General features: G+C 38.6%; 1 protein-coding gene across 2 annotated transcripts; it reads right to left on the bottom strand.

Moving 5' to 3' along the window:
* Positions 1–1,411: 1,411 nt before the first annotated feature.
* On the bottom strand, positions 1,412–19,805 carry LOC105060867 (uncharacterized). Of its 2 annotated transcripts, none has more exons than XM_010944718.4 (7): positions 19,343–19,805; positions 19,158–19,246; positions 18,913–19,054; positions 12,034–12,129; positions 11,731–11,853; positions 11,297–11,559; positions 1,412–2,021 (listed from the first exon to the last, which is right to left on the bottom strand). In XM_010944718.4, the coding sequence occupies exons 1-7, from the start codon at positions 19,512–19,514 to the stop codon at positions 1,911–1,913; spliced, it is 996 nt and encodes a 331-aa protein (XP_010943020.1). In that variant the 5' UTR covers positions 19,515–19,805; the 3' UTR covers positions 1,412–1,910. The 2 variants fall into 2 exon arrangements, with proteins under 2 accessions (XP_010943020.1, XP_010943019.1); XM_010944717.4 differs by having other exon boundaries at positions 12,034–12,132; positions 19,343–19,804.
* Positions 19,806–20,204: the final 399 nt, after the last annotated feature.

Below are 20,204 nucleotides of genomic sequence, written 5' to 3'. Positions count from 1 at the left end.
GGGTTGCATGAATTAATCAAGCGAGATGGTACGCTCCACGTCGGATTTTTTACACCACAAATGATGTACAAAGAATTTCGCTATCAAATAAGATCAGGCCTCTATGCGAGTTTAGTTTCATTTTATTCTATTATGCTATCTTCTCTCTCAATTTTTCCCACTATTTTCTTTCTTTGTCCCTCTGTTGTTTACTTCTGGATAACTGAAAGGATTTTCAGAGTCATCATACCCTCGGGCGATATTGTCAAATACTTATATGAGGGAACGAATTTATTTTTGAGGCACTGTCCCTAGACACCTCATTGTAAGCATGCCTTATCTCCGAATGGCAAAGGGATACAGCAATTAATAGGATAGAGTAGGGATGTCAATGGATACGATAAGATATAGATTTTGCTAAATCCATATCCTACCCATCCCCTATCCATCTACTCGACCCTACCCACTATGACAGATAGGGACTTTAAATCCTTATCCTATCTATATGGACGGTAAGTAGTATCTCAATTTATCCACAATCCATCAAAATAAATGCATAATGCAAACACCACTAAATCAAACCTGATTCAAATTTATTAAGTTTCATACCTATTTTAAATCAAATAAATTTTAAAACTATTTCAACCATCAATCTGTACAATACAAACATATACATATTATAACAAATCATTCTCTAATTCTCCAACAAAAATAAAAGAATAAATAAGAAGAATCAAATAAAATAAGTTCTCTCAAATCTCCAACAACAAACAAGAAGAGAGGGAGAAATTGAAAAATTATGGCGGCGGCGGCTACTTGAGGTAAGAAGGGAGAGAAATTAGAGAGCAGAGAAATCAAAAGAAACATAAATTTTTAATAGATTTAGTGTGTGTGTTTATATATATATATATATATATATATAATATATATATATATATATATATATTATGAAAAAGATATTTTAGTAAATATATATACATAAAAGGTCAGATAGGATAGGATTTAGAAATAAATCCACAATTTGACTCAACTCAACTGGTTTTCAAAATCAAGATCCTAATACAACCCGTGATAGATTTTTTCAAAAACAATCCAATCCTGATCCTAACCGACAGATAGGTGCAGATACCCACCAGATAGGGTGCCCATGGACATCCCTAGGGCAGAGGAGATGGTTGTAAATTGTTATTTCCACAAGCTGGGAGCGCAAAACTAATCTTCTTTTTCGAGATTTTCTCACTGGCATAAATTACAGAGTTAAATCAATAGACCTAACAGAAACTGCTTGCCCACTTACGCACCTACATGAAATTAACTTTTACTTTCTAGCATCACATTTCCTGCGTCCAGCCTCGAGATTTTACAATGTTTTAGACTAATTAAGCTACGGATAGAAGAGCCCACCTCTGACAGAAAAAAAAAAAGCACAATATGAAATAAATGCTTACAAATATTCCATTTCTTGAATGTAAAGCAAGAATGTTTCTAGCTTGTAAAGTTCAACAGGGGATTGGGGATCCCACAACATAAATCTGTGAGCAAGTGGGACACTAAAAAATAAAAACTTCGGAAACATTTTGGTTAAACATCATGATATCATCTTAAGAAGGTTTATCATTGACATAAGAAATGCAACCCAAAATGTTCTGCAGCTCCAAATGCCTGCATGAGAAGGAGAAGCTTCAGGGTGAAATTTGTGTCTGCTGAGATTTACAAGAACATAAAGAATTAATATGCAATCAAAGTTTTTAACAGAGAAAAGTTGGCAGTAGGGTGTGATGGACATGTCCGTTCCATATCATCATGATGGGCATGGTAATAGTCCACAGATTATGTTGCGATCCATAGCATAGTTCACTACCCTGGATCCTCGTACCCTGGATCCTCTTACAAGGATCTGCCACTACATTTGCAAAACCATACTGAGGCTGCTATGCACCAACAACACCTGAGATCCAAGGGACAACAACAGGTGCGTTGGGGTGAGCATCTCTGTATGACTCAGAATATTTGTCTTTGAAGTTCAATCGAGGCTTTTGGGCCTGCATTGACAAAGAGAAATAATTCCCTGATTAGAAGAAAACAGTATATTTATATTCGCAGATCAGATTCATATAGCATTGTCAAGCAACCAAGGTAGGTCAATATAATTCCTCCATAAGATTATTGTTCTAGTACAAAAATACATATTTTTAATTAATCCATTAATTCAAGATAGCACGAAAATAAATGAGTGCAACAAAAATTACAAGGTGGAGGTCATCCCAAGAAGAATGTATGAAATGTTCGTGCAAATACAATAAGAAACTAAGTATGGCTTTAGAATCTGGACCAACCTGAACCATTGGACAGGTAGAACCATCAACCAGCTGGAATTGTAGTCTAGCTCATCAGCCCTTTAAATTATTTCCCACTAACAACAACCTTCTTTTATTAGAATTGTTTGAAGTGCCAGTTAAACTAGTGACTCGACCAGACTGTTCCAAGTTTATGAGAACCAGACAGTATAAATTATATTTAAAAAGTGGTTTCTGCATATCCATACAACACTTCTATATTAGCATATTAATCCATGTGGATGGCATATTTGCATAGTATCTATGATGTTGACAGACTTCGCAGTCTCAGTATTGGATTCTATACTGATAAAATTCTATTATAGTGTGGGTACGCAGTTAGGTACGGTATAGTAGTGTTGATATGAAGTGGTACAGCATAGACCGGTATGGTACGCCCCGTAGCACCTAGTATGGGGTGGTACAACAAAACATACTCATAGATCTTGAGGTTCACTTAACTAGAATTGAATGATGTATTCCTTGAATATTTCTTTGACGGTGTTATTTTTCTGTGCAATGATTTTCCTTGTAGCTCTTGCACAGCAATCCCTTCATCGTCATCTCTTTTCCCTAGAGGTAGGACTTTGACCACCCCCTTCTCCTTGTCTCTCATGGAATTACATAGAAAGAAACTAGAATGAGCCTGACAAGTAGAATTATGGGTGGTAAACAATCTGAACAACTTGAGCTCTGCTTGGGCTAAACTCAGAAAAATCTTGGTTTAGGCTTGATTTGAAGCAAAATAAGCCATGCTTGAACCAGCAATCTAGGTTCAAAATTAATTTCAAGCCCTATTAAAAATAAACCCTGCTCGATCAGGCTCCACTAGATTAGGCTCAAAAATTTATGCTACATATCTAAGTTTAGATAGTGGTTGCTGGATCTTAGATTCAATCTTTTAAATCCTGGCAAGATGAGAGGCATCCTAACCATCTCGTCCTATTCTTACAAGAAAACAGGAATTGAGACTGAGACAGGTCCGAAACCCACTGACACGGGACAAGAAGAAGAAAGAAGAAAGAAAGAAAAGAATGCAAAAAGAAAAAAGAAAGGAAGAAAGAAAGAAAAGAAAGGAAAGAAGGAAAAACAGAAAGAAAGAAGAATAGGAAAGAGCGAAATGAAAGAAGAAAAAGGAAAAACGAAGGGGAGGAAGAAGAAAAGAAAGAAATGAAGGAAAAAGGAAGAAATGAAAGAAAAATGAAATGAAACAATGAAAGAAATAAAGGAAAGAATGGGAGAGAGTGCCCATAAGTATTCTCGGGATGGCTTTAGGGACAAGGCAGGACAATGTGCCATCTTGATCTGAGGAAAAATTGGGATGCCCCTATCTCCTAGGATTTAAACCTTGCTTAGATTCAATGGTCTACAATATTATGGTCTTTTTAAGCTTGCATATATATTTGGATTCATTAGATGTTAATTCAAATTTCAACCAAGCTTCAAATCAACCGAAAATCAAGCTTTAATGCACTTCGGCTTGTGTTCAGCACAGTTCAAAATTATGCCCGAATCGAGCTCAAAATAGTGGAAAACAAATTAAGCTTGATCTCAACTTTCAAACTTGACATAGGGTTTATACCAAGTTTTATCACACTCAAACTTGATCAAGCTCGACTCTATTACATACCTATCTACAATCAACAAACATGCCTGAAGGCCACCCCCTCCCACCACCGGCAACCTCCAAATTGGTCAAGGCCTTCCTTCTCTAATGACCTACCACCACCCTCCTAACCAATGGCCACTTCCTTCATTGCTTCCTTGCCCTTTATGCACTCCTCTCACCTCCTTCTGCACTCCCCCACCTTGCTACCTCCTCTTCTAGTGCCACCCTTGATGGTAGAGCACCACCAACTGAGCCATTATCCACATCCTCTCCATCATGGCTTGCATCTTTGTCACCAGCTATATATATAAGCACATCCGCTTCTTTGCCAAGCACCTTCTCAATGATAACCTCTACCTCAATGGCACCATCGACCTAAAAATTTCAACTATGCCACTCTCTACCTTCTCTCGCACCCTCCATCACCTTAACCTCACGACCTCTATGGTCATTGTAGCGTCCCTTGCAGTCTAATCATTAGATATGATATTCAAGGTGCTCAAGTTTGGGATGAAGTGATGTGCAATTGTGCAGTAAATATGGTGGCCAAGGTTTGTTGAATAGTGTTGAACTAACCAGTTCGGGGCATACCAACCAGACGAGTCAGTTATCGATATGGTTCATTCAATTGGTTCACAATGGAAGCCCTACTGCACAGAGGGAGAGGGAGAGGGAGAAGGAGAGTGAGGAAAAGAGAGAGGGAGGGAGCGAGAGGGAGAGGGAGAGGGAGGGGAGAGGCTGAGAGAGAGGGCTAGAAAGCCCTCACTGAAATAGGGATCCATCCCTTGCTTCATTTCAATACAAGAGAAGCAAAGTTGGCAAACCATTTACCAATTCCAATTTGAAATCGCCAAAAAAAAAGGATCCCTAGATCCCTAACTCCCTATTTCGATGAAGGCTTTCAAGCTCTCTCTTGGCCTCTTTATCCCCCTCTCTCTCCCTTCATCCCACTCTCTCTTCTCCCTCCTCCCTTTCCCCTCCCTATGTCTCTCCATGTGTCATCATGCCCCAAATGGCATAGTAAGAGTCCGTACCATATTTAACTGATTGCTGGCCAGCACCTCCTCCGGTGTTGGTTCAAGAAACTTTGATGGTACTGGAGGGGAAGGTGGTGGCAAGGGTGAGTCAGCAAAGAATCCAGCAATAAAGGTGTTGCAGCTAGGTGTAAAAAATGGTGGAGATTGGGCCAAGTGATGGAGAAGATGGTACAGTAGGGGTAGCCACAAGGCTCATTTGCTTTGCCCTCTCTGCAAGTCTAGCTTTAGTTGGCCCTCATTTCCATCTCCTGTTGCACCTCAATCACCCTCCCCTTCAATACTACCCATCTCCGATGAGGGCATCATGGCAGAAGTGCCCAGTAAATAAGGTGGAGAGAGAAAACCAAGTGGGGGGCTGCTCTACCACACCATGAAACATGAAACACACCACAACATTAGAATCAACAAAATAGCGCCTTCCATCCATCTCAAGAAGCTGCTCTTCCAAACAAAGTACCTTGAGGATAGATATATTTCCTTTAATCCTCTTCACTTCAACCCTCTTTAAAGTGCATTTTCATCATTTCTTGACTCTTTTAACACTTTAGTGATGGTTCAGTTAACTTGCAAATGGAGCTTATAAGCATTAATACACAAATATGGTCCTAGCAAAATGACATGCAAATACAGGCGATTAAAGAGATGGATAGGCAAAAATAAAACCTACAAAAGATCTTAATTGAATTTGAGGGTTGAGAATTTCTCTCTTCTCCATGCTAAAGCATTGAATACGAAGATGTACCCTTCCTTTAAAATTGTGCAGCCTTAGCTCTAATGATAAATAATTGACCTTGGAGGATCACCAGACCTGTTGTGGACCATTTTGGCTACTTTTGACTGATCTAGATAGCATCTAAAGGCAAGATCTACCACATCCATAGCCTACTCGCACATTGAAACTTTCGAAGGGCATAACTTTCACATCCAATGCCCATTTGGGTTGCCTTTTTTTTTTTTTTGAAATCAATTAATATTTTGAAATCAACCACATGGCAACAAATCAATAGGCCTATCAAACTCTAGATAACACTCTTTTGGTCAAATCAAAAAACGATGCAATTTTTTGAAAAGTTTAATAGTTATATCTTTTAATTCAGAAGGAATTGGGAATAGACAAAAGGTAAACTTGACGTAGAGGTCAAGATCTAACAGTATGAGGATTTGAATTTTTTTGTAATTTTTGCACTGGTAACTTACTATTTTAAAAAAGTTCTAATCTCTTGAACTTACTAGTATAACTAGAGAGTTTTTATTTCCAATTAATGATAGAAAAAGAAGATTTAGAAATCCTACTTTTGCAATTTTCTTTATTTTCTATTATTTTTCATGAGCGATTTGTGTTGAGCAAATTGAAAAGTATTTTTTTCTCTTTTAGCTCGGATCAAGTTGATGTTAGACCTTCAATATTTTTTAATTAGTGAGAGCCCTATTTATGATCCAAACGACAAGCAATACAAGTAGATGGGAGAAATTTTTGATCCTCGAGGTACATCAAAGGATTTGGCAGTCAAGCCTTTATCTCAATTATAGTGATGTCAAACAATGTTTGATCTAACTGGAGGTGATTGCTCAATTTATAAAGTTAGTCACTTGGTAGTTGTCTTTGGCTCCAATACCTGCAAATCCTATTGCGAAATTATGTCCAATATCTAGAGATGATAATCAATCATCCTACGAAAAAGATGAGCAACTATAGCACTCAAATTCCTCCCCTTCATCTTTCCAAAGTCAAAGTTCGTATCACTGAAGAAAAGAACAAGACCATTGTATATGATGAAGCAATCAATGAAGAAAAAAACCTAGACAATTGCTGGGTCAATTGGAGACCTATTTAACTATTTATGGTTACATTAGTGTCAAAGAAAGCTGCCTTCACTTGCTTGAATCTTTCTAGCCATGTTCTTGATGGAATTCTTACATGAGAGAAAAATGACGTTCATGATTTGACATGAAAACTTTGTTCAAGTAGTTCTATCCACTAGGCTGTGAGGAGGATCAATTGATTAAGCAGCAGTATATGTAGCATCCATAAAATCAATTTGTCCAAGACTACACCATCAAGTTTTACAAATAGGCTAGTTCCTTGAGGATCCCAATTGATATGAAGTACATTAAATGTCTCCATGGGAATATCTAGAAGGAAATGAATATTTTCAAAGTTGAGAACATCAATGAAGCCAATGTTACAGCCATAGGGATTGAGCAGAAGAATAGCTAGGGATAGCAAAAAGGAAGGTCAAAGAATCAATGCATCAGCAATAGCAAACTAGGTGAAAAGAAGCAAGAAGCAAAACAACATGATTAAAAAAATTATTACAACCATTGTGGGATTAGTGGACCCATGAAATACTAGTGCTGAAAGCTTTACCTAAGTTACAATTTGAGGGAAAGAAAATGAAGGAGGAGCCTATGGGTGTGATAGCATTACTTTAGAAAAAAGAGATTTTTATGACTTTTAACGTAAAAAAGCACTTCTTAGAAATAAATGTTTTGTACCATTCTCCGTAAAGTGCTTTTACAAGAAGAAAGTCAAAAAAAGCACTTCTAGGAAATGCTAAAAAACTTGGTGTTCTTCCATGTTGTTTGGCAAGGACCCGGGAACTTGGTTGGCTAGCAGAAAATGCACTGAGCCTTTAATAGCAACTAGATTGACATATGTGAGTGTGACATTGGCATATGATCAACCTAAAAGATGATGACAAGGATCAAAGAAAGGGTAGAGAATAGCGTGGATCAAGGTGCCTTGACCTTCAAGAACTTTTGATGTCATCATCCATCATTTGAAGGTGGATAAAGGGTGTAGCACTCGACTACGGTAGAAGAATATAGCACTGGGCCATGGTAAGGGTGTAGAGCTAGGATACGACAAAGGTGTAGACCTTGCTATGGTAGAGAGCTAAGTTACATTTATTCATAGGATAAAAGATGGATTAATACTAAGACAGATGTATTGGATTGATTGTCAAAGGATCCTTGCAAAATACAATTACAATTATTTATATGACAAGATAATTGTAGCTCATTTTGACAGTTGCTACCTACATCTAGTCCCCACTTTTGGTGGTTCTTGTAACTAACGCCGGCCATCCTCTCACTACGCATGTCTATTTGCTTATTTATGGACCATAATTTCCAAGAGCGGTAGGTAGTGCGATTGCTTCACTCACATCCTTGATAGTTAGACCACTTCTATGCATAAGTAATAGTAACCGCTGGCCAACCATCCTTAGACTCCGCTTTATTAAGATCTCGTCTTAAGCTGATAACTTTCGCCACACTCGATTTATGTCACTCGGCTTGCATCCTTGGTATTTTGATGTGAAACTGTTGGTGTTTCAGCCAAAACTGTAGTATCTCACACCTGCACCCTCCTTAGTGTATCGCTCAGAACTCTTGGTGTTTCGGCCAGAAATCTTGATGTTTGGGCTAGAAACTTTGATGTTTCCGCCTGTTCTGACACTTGGTCGAAGGCTAGCATGTAACTTGGCTTGGTAGCTAAGTAAAACTTCAGCCTATCGGCCAAGTAACTCATCCTAAGATTCTGCATGTTGCTACTCGAAGATTAACATCCTTCCAGAACCTCCTATTCGGCCTACCTAAGATTACCCTTTTGAAGACTTTCTATTACCTGTTCTATACTAAATAACCTTCTGAGACCTGCTGCTGATCGATCCTTAAATCATAGATATTGGTCTGGATGTGCTGTAAACACCCAATTCTAGCTTCTTCTCTTTTTATAAAGTAAAAGCAACACCAAAAACACCCCAAGTATAAGGGAAGAGAGCCCTTAACATGACTGAAAACTGGAAACTAGAGAAATCTCATCTCCAGAAGTTTGATTTGGAACCTAGTCATGCAGCTACCATGTCCATGACCCTACCCTCTCAACTGAAGTCAGAAGGATGTTGAACTCAATATCACCAAGCAATGAACCCCCAAATTCATTATAATGGAGAGGTACATTGACAAGGTGATGAGTCATGTGGTTCCCCTGGATGCATGTTATGTCATCCTTAGGAGCCCTTGTTTATGGGATCCAGATGCAACATTTTACATGCAGCAGCGAAAATATTGACCTGTGAAGGATGGGAACAAGTTCATGATTAATGCTGCCAGAACACAAGGAAATATTGACCTTAAGACTGCAGCTCAAGCAAATAGACTAGTCAATGCCTGCAAGAAGTTCGTGTTACTGATCCTGAGAGAGACCAATGCTGCTCAGGACAATCTAATGCTATGAGGGAGGCCTCAAGTTCCACCCAAAAAAATTGATGTCAAGTGTGCTGAAAAATTAGATGGATCTCTTCCAGGAAGTGAAGGGGCTGCTACACAGAAGTGTAATTAAGCATGAGATTTAGCAACTTGGGGATGCTTCGTTAGTCAACCTAGGTCTCACAACTCAGTCATAGAGAACAAGGAAATTAAGAGGCAAGTCACCTAGCTCCTAGACCAAGGCATGATCAAGCCTAGCAACTCACCATATGGATCACCAGAGGTACTACCACCAATAATTATAGCACATTTGCATAGTTTGACAAAGGCTAATCATAAGTTCAAGTGGTAAAAGAAGCATGAAGATGTCTTCCAGCTTCTGAATAGATATTTGTTAGGCACCAATCCTTGCATTGCCAAAGCCCATCAAGTTAGATCTGATTCATCAAGGTATAACATTGGTAGCCATCCTTATGTAGGATGCAAAATATCCTCAGACATGATAGGACACTAGTAGAGTACCACTTGGAGATGTTCCAAGGGGTGCAGCTTAACTAACCTACAAATGATTAGGAGCTGTATGCACTGCATCACGTGGTGAAGCATTAGCGTTTGTATTAGCTGGCAAGTAGACCATGCACAAGACCAGAAGCCATTTCAGTTCCTTCACACATAATCCAAGTTGGAACAAGCTCAGCATGAAGTAGATGCCTTATCCATAGTAGTTGAACCTAGTAATTAAGTACAAGAAAGGGGCTATCGATAGACTAGTTGATTTGCTATTCAGGCCTCCATCAACTATGACCAGTTGATTACATAGATTTATCCACTCTACCATGAACAGTGACTTGTAAGCAAGAGATCAATTTTTAGGAAAGGTAGGAGAAATTGAAGAAAGGCCAATCAACAGAATTTACTCTGAAGGATGGGCTGCTATACAGAGTATACTTATACGTCCCTCAGGTTGCTGATCAAGTATACTAGACTAGTGAGGTTGACATGTCAAAGTTTACAGGACGATTTGGAGTGAAGACTCTACTAAACCTGAGAAGATACATCTATCAGCCCAAGATGCAGCAAGATGTAGCCTAATTCATCAAGAATTCTGTCCTATGCAGCGCATCTATGGTAGAAAACTAGGACCGTATACACCGTTGCCAATTCCTAGTATCCCTTGGAGAAGTGTTTTGATGGATTTCTGCAAGGATAGCCAACGACAAGACATGGCCATGACTACTTTTTTATAGTGTTAGAATGATTCATTAATGCCTTCTTCCTTGTTTTAGATCAAGACAACTATTTTCTTAGCATTTTCTAGGGTCGTTGTGGGCGATGGACACTAGATTGAAGAAGAGCACTGCCTTCAACCTATAGACAAATGGACTAGAAAATATTCTGAATAATACAATCTCAGGTTCTTTAAATCTATAGTTCAAACTTCAAAGCATCCACAAACTTGGTATAATGAGCTAGGACCTCAGGATCTACCTAGCACATATGCTTGCATAGGTCCTCACATACTCCTTCCCTCCTGTTTAAGCTCTGGCATCTTTGCCGGCCTAAAGGCACCATCTCAAACACAATCACACACCATGATTCGCTTCTAGTGAGCCCCAAAATGCCCATGCTACAGCATCAGCTAGTCCATGTGGGTATGGGACAAGTCTGCTCTGATACATTTGTAATGGTCCAAGACTTCACCTAAAAAGGTTAGCCAAGTTGTACTTCAGGTTTCTTTGCTGTATACCTCAGTGCACAAGTAATGTGGGACCAAACAAATGCCAGGATGGGTCCTCACATTTGGGATGATAGTTTGACCCAAGGATTCAGGTCACAGTGGGACGTCCTGTGGGACATCGGGATGGGATACCATCCCATGTATTCGATTCCCTTGGACCAAAACTAAAACCCTTGTAGAACATGCATTCAATTCCCTTGGAATAAAACTAAAACCCAACCATCTAAAGCAAATGATCACTCTTTTATGTACCTACCATGCTTTATACTAAATGCATCTATGAAGCACAAAAGCACATAACAACCATTTAACAAAGCATTCTGACCAGATTGTATGGTTCTTGGTGTAGAAATCAACATTCATACTTCATTAAACACAATATTACCTGTTTCAGCCAGCATTCCTGATGTTTGTGTTCATAAATATCTGGTGAATAGCATCCAAACTCTGATGGGCAATAAACCCATATATTGCACTTCATTTGCCCTGGTTTTGCATGTTTTGCCTGATCTAAGCAAGCCTGACAGCAGTCAGCAGCACTTTCTTTATGGTGGGTTAGGCCCCATCTAACAGCAGCACCATCATAATCAGTATGAAGCTCAGCGTGGCACTCAGGAGGCAGTGGTCGACCTGGAATTATCTCCTCCTCTACAGGAATGGTGCAATAGAAAAATTAATAAACATTACTGTCATCTAGCATTTGGAAAATGTATCTGAGAACTATTCACACATAAAAAGGTAGCTAAAGTAGTGTACAAAAGTATTGAAACAACAGAAGGAAAAACTTGATTCAAGGATGTGGTTATGAAAAGGATTTACCAAGATCTGGATCATTCTCAGGTTTGTCATTGTTCTCTGTGTTAATAATGTCAGGTGGCAACCAAAGACCAATGTCTTCTAATAGTAAAGGCCAATTAGACCCAAAGGCCCTTCGCAGCATCTCTACAATCAAGCATGTTCTCTATTTGTCAGAAGTCATGGCTAAAACAAGAAAGAAAAAATGTAAATCCAGGTAGGAACCGACAAAAATAAATTGGTATTCACTTTGAGAATATCGACAACGTAGCTAAAAGTGCTTACATAGCTAAAAAATGCTTATATAACAAAGTGAAGTTTGCTTACTTGCTTCCTGCATCAAGATGCTTGAATTTGACCTGGATTTTGCATATCTTGCTTGTTTAGCTTCCTCTAGTTTCTCAACACGCCATAATTCTACTGCTGCTGCTCACAGATAATCTTCATATTAACTTACAGGTTACAAGTTGAAGGAAACCAAAGAATAAAAATTTGAAAATATATTGAAATCAACAGAGTAGCAAAATTTTTTATTTTAGTTTTCAAATGATGCATTCAGCTTTAATATTTGCTACAATGTAAATCTATCCTTAAGCGGGCAAGTTACTTATTTCCATGGCAAGCACAGATCTACAATTGGATTTTTGTTGGCACTAAAGTATCCTCCATGTTTGAGCAGCTTGAGTGAAAGATTATGGTTCTAAATTAAAAGTAGCTTCCCTTTGTATACAACAATGTATTCCATTTTTGTTCTCTTTTTTAACCACAAAATGAAAAAACTGCTTTCGGCTTCTATCTCTCACACACTGTAAAATCAGAGGTAGTCCTAAGAAGCAAAGGTTGGTCAAAAAGGATTCAAAAATCAAATCTCAAATTGTTGGGATGAGGTTTCATGGCTATTATTTATTTCTTACTCACACACTGGTCCTTTATATGTACAATAAAGAAAAAGCAATGCACTTCACTCAGATGTCCTCCTCAAACTTACTGTGTAACACATTGTATAATGTTTAAAACAGATTGCTCAAATATGAAACCCGGTCCTGATAAGTTCTCTCATTTTATTCCACTGGTCCATATAAGTAACAATTAAGGGGATGTAAGCATTAGAAAAATAAAAAATCTGAAAATAGGGAATATGACTTCATTAGCAAATGGTACAATCCAGAGAAATATAAGCCTTGTATTGGCAGTACATAATAATATTGTAATTCAAGAGAGAGGTTTTCAACTTCATTTTAAGACTTAAGACAAACAAAAATTCGAGGAGGTACAGCCAATTCAAGATCCTTCTATAGTTGCAGATCAAGATAAATATGCTTCTTGCAAGAAGGCATTTTTGTAAGCATGAACAACCAAGATTCATCCTTTTCGCGATCGAGCAGAGCTTTACAGGTGAAATCAGTGCTGGAAGGGGTGTGTCATTGTCTCTGTGTGTGTGTGTGTGTGTGTGTGTGAGGGAGAGATTTATGTAGGGATGTCTTGAGCAACCAATTCTGGAAGGTGGGCTACTGCCACAAATATGCGGAGATGAGGCAATTGAAAATTGTCATCTTTTTATCTGGTTGGTTCAGCTTCTATTTCTTCTTGCCCTTGCTCATACCAGATACAGGCATGGTGATCCATGCCCCTAGGTCAGTACATTAATTTGGCTGCCTTAGACTAAATTCTTCTGCATTAGGGAAAAAGTGGGGTGACACAACCAATAGAAATTCTCTGAATTGAATTGTGCAGCCATTATTTTAGAAGCTTGTCTCACATATTTATTTTTTCTTACTGCTGGCATTTCCCAAAGCGAAGCCCGAATAGTTGAGAAAAGGCTGGATGGTTATCAATGCTGATGTTTCTCAAATTTCTTTCAAAATTTTTCTAGATCATAAATGTAAATCCCCAACAAACTGATCCTGAATCCTGAGTTTCATAATATCCTTTAAATCATGCATCTCCTAACACATCTTGTTCATATATGTAAATAACCAATATAGATGGTCGTTACTAAAATTTCTGCAATGTGGGTAGAGACTTATTTTATTTTATCAACTTTCATCATGTGCAATCCAGATTCCTCATAAACCTAACAGACTAACAAAGTCTTCAGACTGCTTCTTGTTTATTTTTCTATAAAGAAATATCATTGAATATTTCTTTATATGTATTTATATATATGTATGTATATGTATGTGCTGGTTTCTAGGCCTTTTGGCAATGTAGATCAAGAAGGTTTTGATCTCCAATTTGAAGGGTATTACTGATCTTAGTCATTTAATCTTTTACCAAAGATTTAACATTAGTTTGTAGCCCAAACCTATATGTGTTTATATGTTTCTGTGTTTGTATTCGTGTATGTGTTTGTGTGTGTATGTATATATGTGTTATGCATGATGGCAAAGGTTTTCAGAGACCAGCCTACTAAATACATTACTAGAATCCCTTTATACCCAGATTCTGACCTCATGTTTTTTTCCATCTCCACCTTTTTGACACGTTGTTCATGTAGGATTACCATCTCTGGTGTTTCCTCGATAAATGCATGATAATCTCTTCTTCAGTGGTTTGGAATCTCCATCTCATACCCCAGATTTCATATCTTTTTTCTTTCTTTTTCTCATCCCAATGCCCATTCCATGTGAAATAATTCAATTCCAAATATATCCCAATGCTCCTATGCACCTTATTAAGAGTCTCCATGTCATTTTCCAATAAGATCAAGCACACTCCGTCAGATGTGTTTCTTAAAAGAGAATAGCTTATCCCTATGGCTAGGTCACCCAAACAAGAAAGTACCATGGCCATTCCTATATGTTCCTGTGTGTAAAAAGTACATGCATGGCACATGGCAGAGTGCTAGTAATATAGAAAACAGAAACACTGAAGGGCACTAGGAACGAGAGTTGTATTATTTGGGCCAAGAAGTTAATAAGTTCTAACCAGTGTACCTCTATTTCAACATAGTAGTCGGGTAATATTTATTTAACTAGCCCTGACAATGGAGAATTTGTGTTAATTGAGAGTATTTCCTCCAATAAGCACTCATAGTTTTATCTGATTAACAAGATGGAAGCCCACTGTAAAGCATAAATTAGGCATGGAAAGAGACAAAATTTTCATCCTCGTGCACAACTGACTTTCACCACCTATAGATCTTGAAAAAGAGAAAATACTTAGTAAGTTCTTGAGAATTTTCCAATTTTCATGAGTGACCTCACCTAAATAGACCACATGAAGTTGGCAATGAGACAGGAAGGACCTGGCTGGCAACGTCAGCCGCATCAAGGCAGATGTCAAAAAGATCAAGCACATGAGAAAAATTGGACTTTATAGGCCATTCTGTTGCTAAATTTCTTGGTCCACAAGCTCATGTAAGATTGGACCATGGCCTTCAAATAGCTGAGTTCTGATTGGAGCCTTCCAAACAAGGTTACTTGAAAGATGTTTTTCTTAACATAATAAAATTCTGTAAGATGAAAATTCTGCACTTGAATGGCACAAAACTGGAGCAGGCCCAATTTGGGAGCTTTACTAGCCAAAGATTTCAAGACCAAAGTCCACTAGGCATAGCTAAGTCCTAAGCCCCTTTGAAGATGACTTAACCATCAACCAAGTGCTAGCTGTCACAAGTTTGCACCATTTTTTGACAACTTAAAGCTAACCCATTGACAATCATGATAGCCAACTAAGTGCTAGTTGCTGAAAGTTGTGATGGCTCAATGCCAACTCATTGACAATTATTAGTTGATTTTGTAAATTTTAATTGCAAACTTCATTTATAAAATGAGTCGATGTTCTCCAAGAAAGCATGTTATGCTATGTTCCAAACAAGGTTTCTAGTTCCTAAATTTGGCATGATGCCAAGATTCTGGAGTACTTCCTTCTTTACTAAGTGTGATTCCTGTTAGCCCTTAGGTGTGATTTCTAAGGTTATTTACCTTCCAAGTTTCTTATTTTTCTCATTTCCTAATTAAGCATATGCAGCTCTTCCTTTGTTTCCTTCCACATTTCTAAAGCTTAGAAACCTATCCAGCTTGTACTCTCAAAACCAGAACCCTTGTATAATTTGATATAAAAGCTATTTACTGCATCATAAGTGCGCCAACACAGCATGTTCTCCCACATGCCAAGAGGAAAGGGGAAAGAAGGATGAAATATACTAGCTCGGTCAAGAAACTGTAGCTTATTTTACTAAAATCCCACTATCTACCAACACTGATAGGATTGAGGAGATTCGGTGACATTATATTAAAGGGTTTCCTTACCAAGACTAGCACTAGAAAGCCATGGATCCAGTAGGACCAAGAAGATGCGCTGCCAATAACACCAATAATGAACCAAAAATCATCTCCAATAACTCACAGTTGCATTCAAATTTGCCAAGCCCAAAAGCATGTAGAGAGAGCAGATCTTTTCTTTCAAATGGTATGAACTAGACATCCCAATCAAATGTGGATTTGTCTCAACATGGGTTCATGGTGATCTAATTTTAGTAAGTAGCTAGCTCAAGCACCCATAAGTTCTAGCCTTCCATTTCATGTACCCTAATGTGGACAACATTCTTGACCAAGCAAATGAGGCAAATGATCACATGAAGAGTTTATATCTAACAATGAACTCTTATGTGGATTAGGGATGGTGTTAGAAAATTTAAAATCAAGAAGCAAGAAATGGTGAAAGAAACAGGAAATGAGATGAAGGATGATGAGGTTTCCATTAGAGTTGGCATTAGTTTTCTTCGGCTTTCCATATTTTTGTGGTTAAACAGTTTTAGCACGCTTCTTTTCATTATGAGTTGAGTAATTATATTTCTAGTAAGATTTTGTAATAGGTTTAATGCTTGATTGATTTGTTCTATGCTTCATTTTGGGTCGGCAAACATGGCTCTCCATTTTTCTAAAACAAAAAAATTGCCATCCCAACTAAGATGAGCTTGGTATTGGCTGAACTGGCCTTTGTACTACCATGTACTAGTCTAAACCGACCAGGATAGCCAGTTTATCGCATTCCCTTCCTTTAAAAAAAGGAAAAAAATTATCATCCCAATCAGGACAGGCTTCATACAATCCATACTGGTTGGTACCAAGCAAGACAGCTAGATATCCCGATTTTGCCTATTTTTGTGACCCAGCACCAGTCTTGGTGATGCATACATGCCAAAATGGTTAGGTACTGGTGGTACAATCCTATTTCGATAGTATTTAAATCTATGGCCCAAATTCTTCAATTTTTTAATTCTTTAAAAGGTATAGTCATATACGCTTTGTTCATCAATTAGGAGTAGGGAACATGAAGAATGCTCACTCCATAAACCGGTATTTGTCCATATAGAGGGACAAAATTATCATAGCTTTGACACATCATGATTAGTGAGTACCATCACATTTTGTACTCGCTCCTTTCTTTTCAAATCAAAAGGAATAACCACCAAAGAAGCCCTTAATAAAGGAGAAAGTTGGCTTTTTGCTTTTACCTATGCTTACAAATACTAATAAAACTCCTAAGCCACAAGTCTTAGGATTACTGCATTATGGGCGCTGCCAAAGACAAGACAAGCCATTTCTCAAACAAGTAAAGCCAAGCTAACTCCTCCCTGGTAGCCTTAAACATGACACTCATTTGGATTACAGAGAAATGGAAATAATCATGCATTTTTCATCATATTTCTAACTGGTTTTTTCATTGATATTTAATTACTAGTAGTTCATTGTTTTTTCTTATAAACAATGTTTATGTCCAAAACCTTCCTACTGCAAATCATTCATCACAGTGAGAAACATTCTATGTGGGAAGACAAATGCAAAGTATGCATCCGTCAGGATAAGATAAGAAAACTCAGGCAACATGCATCTGGTTGTAAGCGGATTTACCACCAAATATTTTACTAATGAGATGCTCAAAAGCATAACTGATAGAACTTCTACTTGAATATTTGAATAGTTAAATCTAGACCTAACTTATGGATCGATGACACACTGAGCAAGTTAAGTCATGTAACCACACTAGTCCTTATATCTCATAATTTATGATGCTTGCTAGCTAATTTACGCAAGATTCTTAAGAACCTCAATGGAAACAACAATTTGAACCCATAGTACAAGAAGAATGTAAAATATGCATTGTAGGTTTTTCAGTAGCCAATTCAACCTAACCGTCAACCATTCACCATTAGTTATTTTACATTTATTAGAGATAATCTTGTGATCTAAAATAGAAAAAAATGAAAGAGCAAAAAAAGAGCTGTCACAAGATCAAGTGCAAAGGCAAATCAAAGAGATACACCATCTCTCACACAAATTGGTGAACTCATGGTTTACAAGTTATCTCTCATACAAATAAATGACCGAGTAATAAATATTCAAGCCATATCCTAATCATCAGGCAGTGGTGACAAATAACACATTCATGAACAAAGCATATTCAGGTGTATTACCAAGCTGTTCAGCAGATGGTAGCAAGTCAAGAAGTACTTTCTATATGTCAAGCTATGCAACTTTCCAGTTGACATGTCAACAAAAGCTTAATCTATAGAACAGTCAAATAAATCATAACCAGGCCAATCTGCTTCTGTCCACGAAGTTAAAGAGTAATGGCATTAATTGTAAATTGGTGCCATCAGGCTAAACTGATTGGTGCCATCAGGCTAAAATGATTCATACATGCTTGGAACCAGCAGTAAGCTTTCAGCCAAATTGGACTGGCACGTACATAAAAGAGACAAAAACCAAGAACATAAATAAAACAGAGAAAGGAGTTGCAAGAAGAAAAGTTCAAGTGACATCTTCTAATTCATGTGGTGATATGCTCCAAGTTGACTCAAAGAAATCACTCAGCCGGTGCAATGGAAGGTTTCCCGATGCTTCATTCAAACTGACACTATCTTGTGCCAAAGAGAGGAGAAATGGAAAAGTCAAGCATCAGCTGAGTTTTTTTTTTTTTTTGGGTTGACATTTCTGAGTTACTAAATCATATCTGGCTCAAAATACATTGAATATGATATTTTAACTAAAGAAATGTATGCTCTTGTCAAGCCGATGTTTTGATTCAAAAAGTAAACATTTGTCAAACTCAAGCTCCTAATATGACACCTCAGTCCCATGATATTCGTAATCAAACATGGTGTAACGGAAGGAACTAAAGTAAATCAAGCAAGAATAAATTATAATCCAATGATGTAGTCACAAGTCACTACAAATGAAGTCTATGTCTCCTACCCACCTCGTTGTTCAGTCATATTAGCATTATTGTCGAGATCTTTTAACCTTTGCAGAATCTCATTGGCCAGCTTCTGCTTCAAGGGCTGCGGCAACTTCGACCTCCTCTTCTCTTCTCTAGCGAATTCCTTCCTCAGTTTTTTCACCTTCTCTCATTCCAAAACCGAACTATATCACCAGATCTACCAAAAAACAAGCACAAACATAGAAGGAAAGAAAAATGGAAAAGGGAGAGAAGCGGATTGTTACCACTTTAACAAGCTCGAGAGGCTCCGAAGCTTTCCGAACACGAATGGACTCTTCGATTCTCTTAATCTGGTCTTCTGCATGCTTCCCAGCTTAAAATAACCCAAACAAAACCACATAAATCCAGCAGAAATCAAGAACGCGGAACCACATTTCGACAATGGACAAGAAAGGGGCCGCCTTTTCACCTGAAGACGGATTGTAATCGGAACCGGAGGTGGAGTCGAGGCGTAAGGAGATGTAGAGAGAGCGAAGCAGGAAGAGAGCCACCACGAGATTCATGCAGCAGATGGCAACGGTGATCCGCTTAAAGGAGCAACATCTCCCCCCGATACCTATTTCCACCGCGCCCCTCGCCATCCCCCGCCGCCGCCGCCGCTCTCTGCTCCTCCTCCTCCTCGCTGGGGGGCGCCGTCGGCTTCATGTCATCGTCGCCAATCCGTTCGCCCTCTTCGAATCGCGAGCAAGATCGGACTGCCGGGAGTCGACTATCTTTTTCTCGTTTCTTTCTTGGGGCTTCAGCAACCGACGGGAATAAAAAAGGGGGGAATAAACGGAATAACGATGGGAATTGGGCTTCGGAGGCGTTATGCTGTCGGATGCTCGAAGATGCTCGTCGGCGGTGACTGGACCTCGGCGAGAGTTAGCGGCCGAGTTACTAAAAAGAGCTCCTTCGTTCTGGTGATCCTCGGAGTAGGGTAAGAGTTCCATGTGCATGGGCGTCGAGTTGATCGGACGGTTGCAGGGGATTGTGATAGTGGGAGGGAGCGAGGGACACCCAACTATGTACTGCTCCGAGAGGAAGCATAACACGAAGGAATAAGAAATTCCGGTCGGTTGATATGGTCTAAAATGTGGTTGCGTGGGAGCCCTTGATTGGCCCAGCCACCTAGAAAGGTGGGGCCTGGGAATGGATGAAAAGCCTCGTAGGGAAACAAAATTAATTAATTAACCTGGATAGTGGCATGCCGACAGCCCTCGCACTGCTGGGACCCATTTCATACTTTCCTATTTTTTTTAATTTTCCTTTGACTGTGTGCAACCGGGACC

Source organism: Elaeis guineensis, chromosome 13 (genome assembly GCF_000442705.2).
Source record: "Elaeis guineensis isolate ETL-2024a chromosome 13, EG11, whole genome shotgun sequence".
NCBI classification, from domain to species: Eukaryota; Viridiplantae; Streptophyta; class Magnoliopsida; order Arecales; family Arecaceae; genus Elaeis; species Elaeis guineensis.
Note: the sequence above shows the minus strand (reverse complement) of the source record. Positions and strands in the feature narration are given on the sequence as shown.

Coding starts and splice junctions, on each gene's coding strand:
- LOC105060867 (XM_010944717.4), bottom strand. CDS start 19,514: ATGGCGAGGGGCGCGGTGGAAATAGGTATCGGGGGGAGATGTTGCTCC. Junction 19,055..19,157: donor CTCTCGAGCTTGTTAAAGTG/GTAACAATCCGC, acceptor GAATGAGAGAAG/GTGAAAAAACTGAGGAAGGA. Junction 11,854..12,033: donor CATCTTGATGCAGGAAGCAA/GTAAGCAAACTT, acceptor GCTTGATTGTAG/AGATGCTGCGAAGGGCCTTT.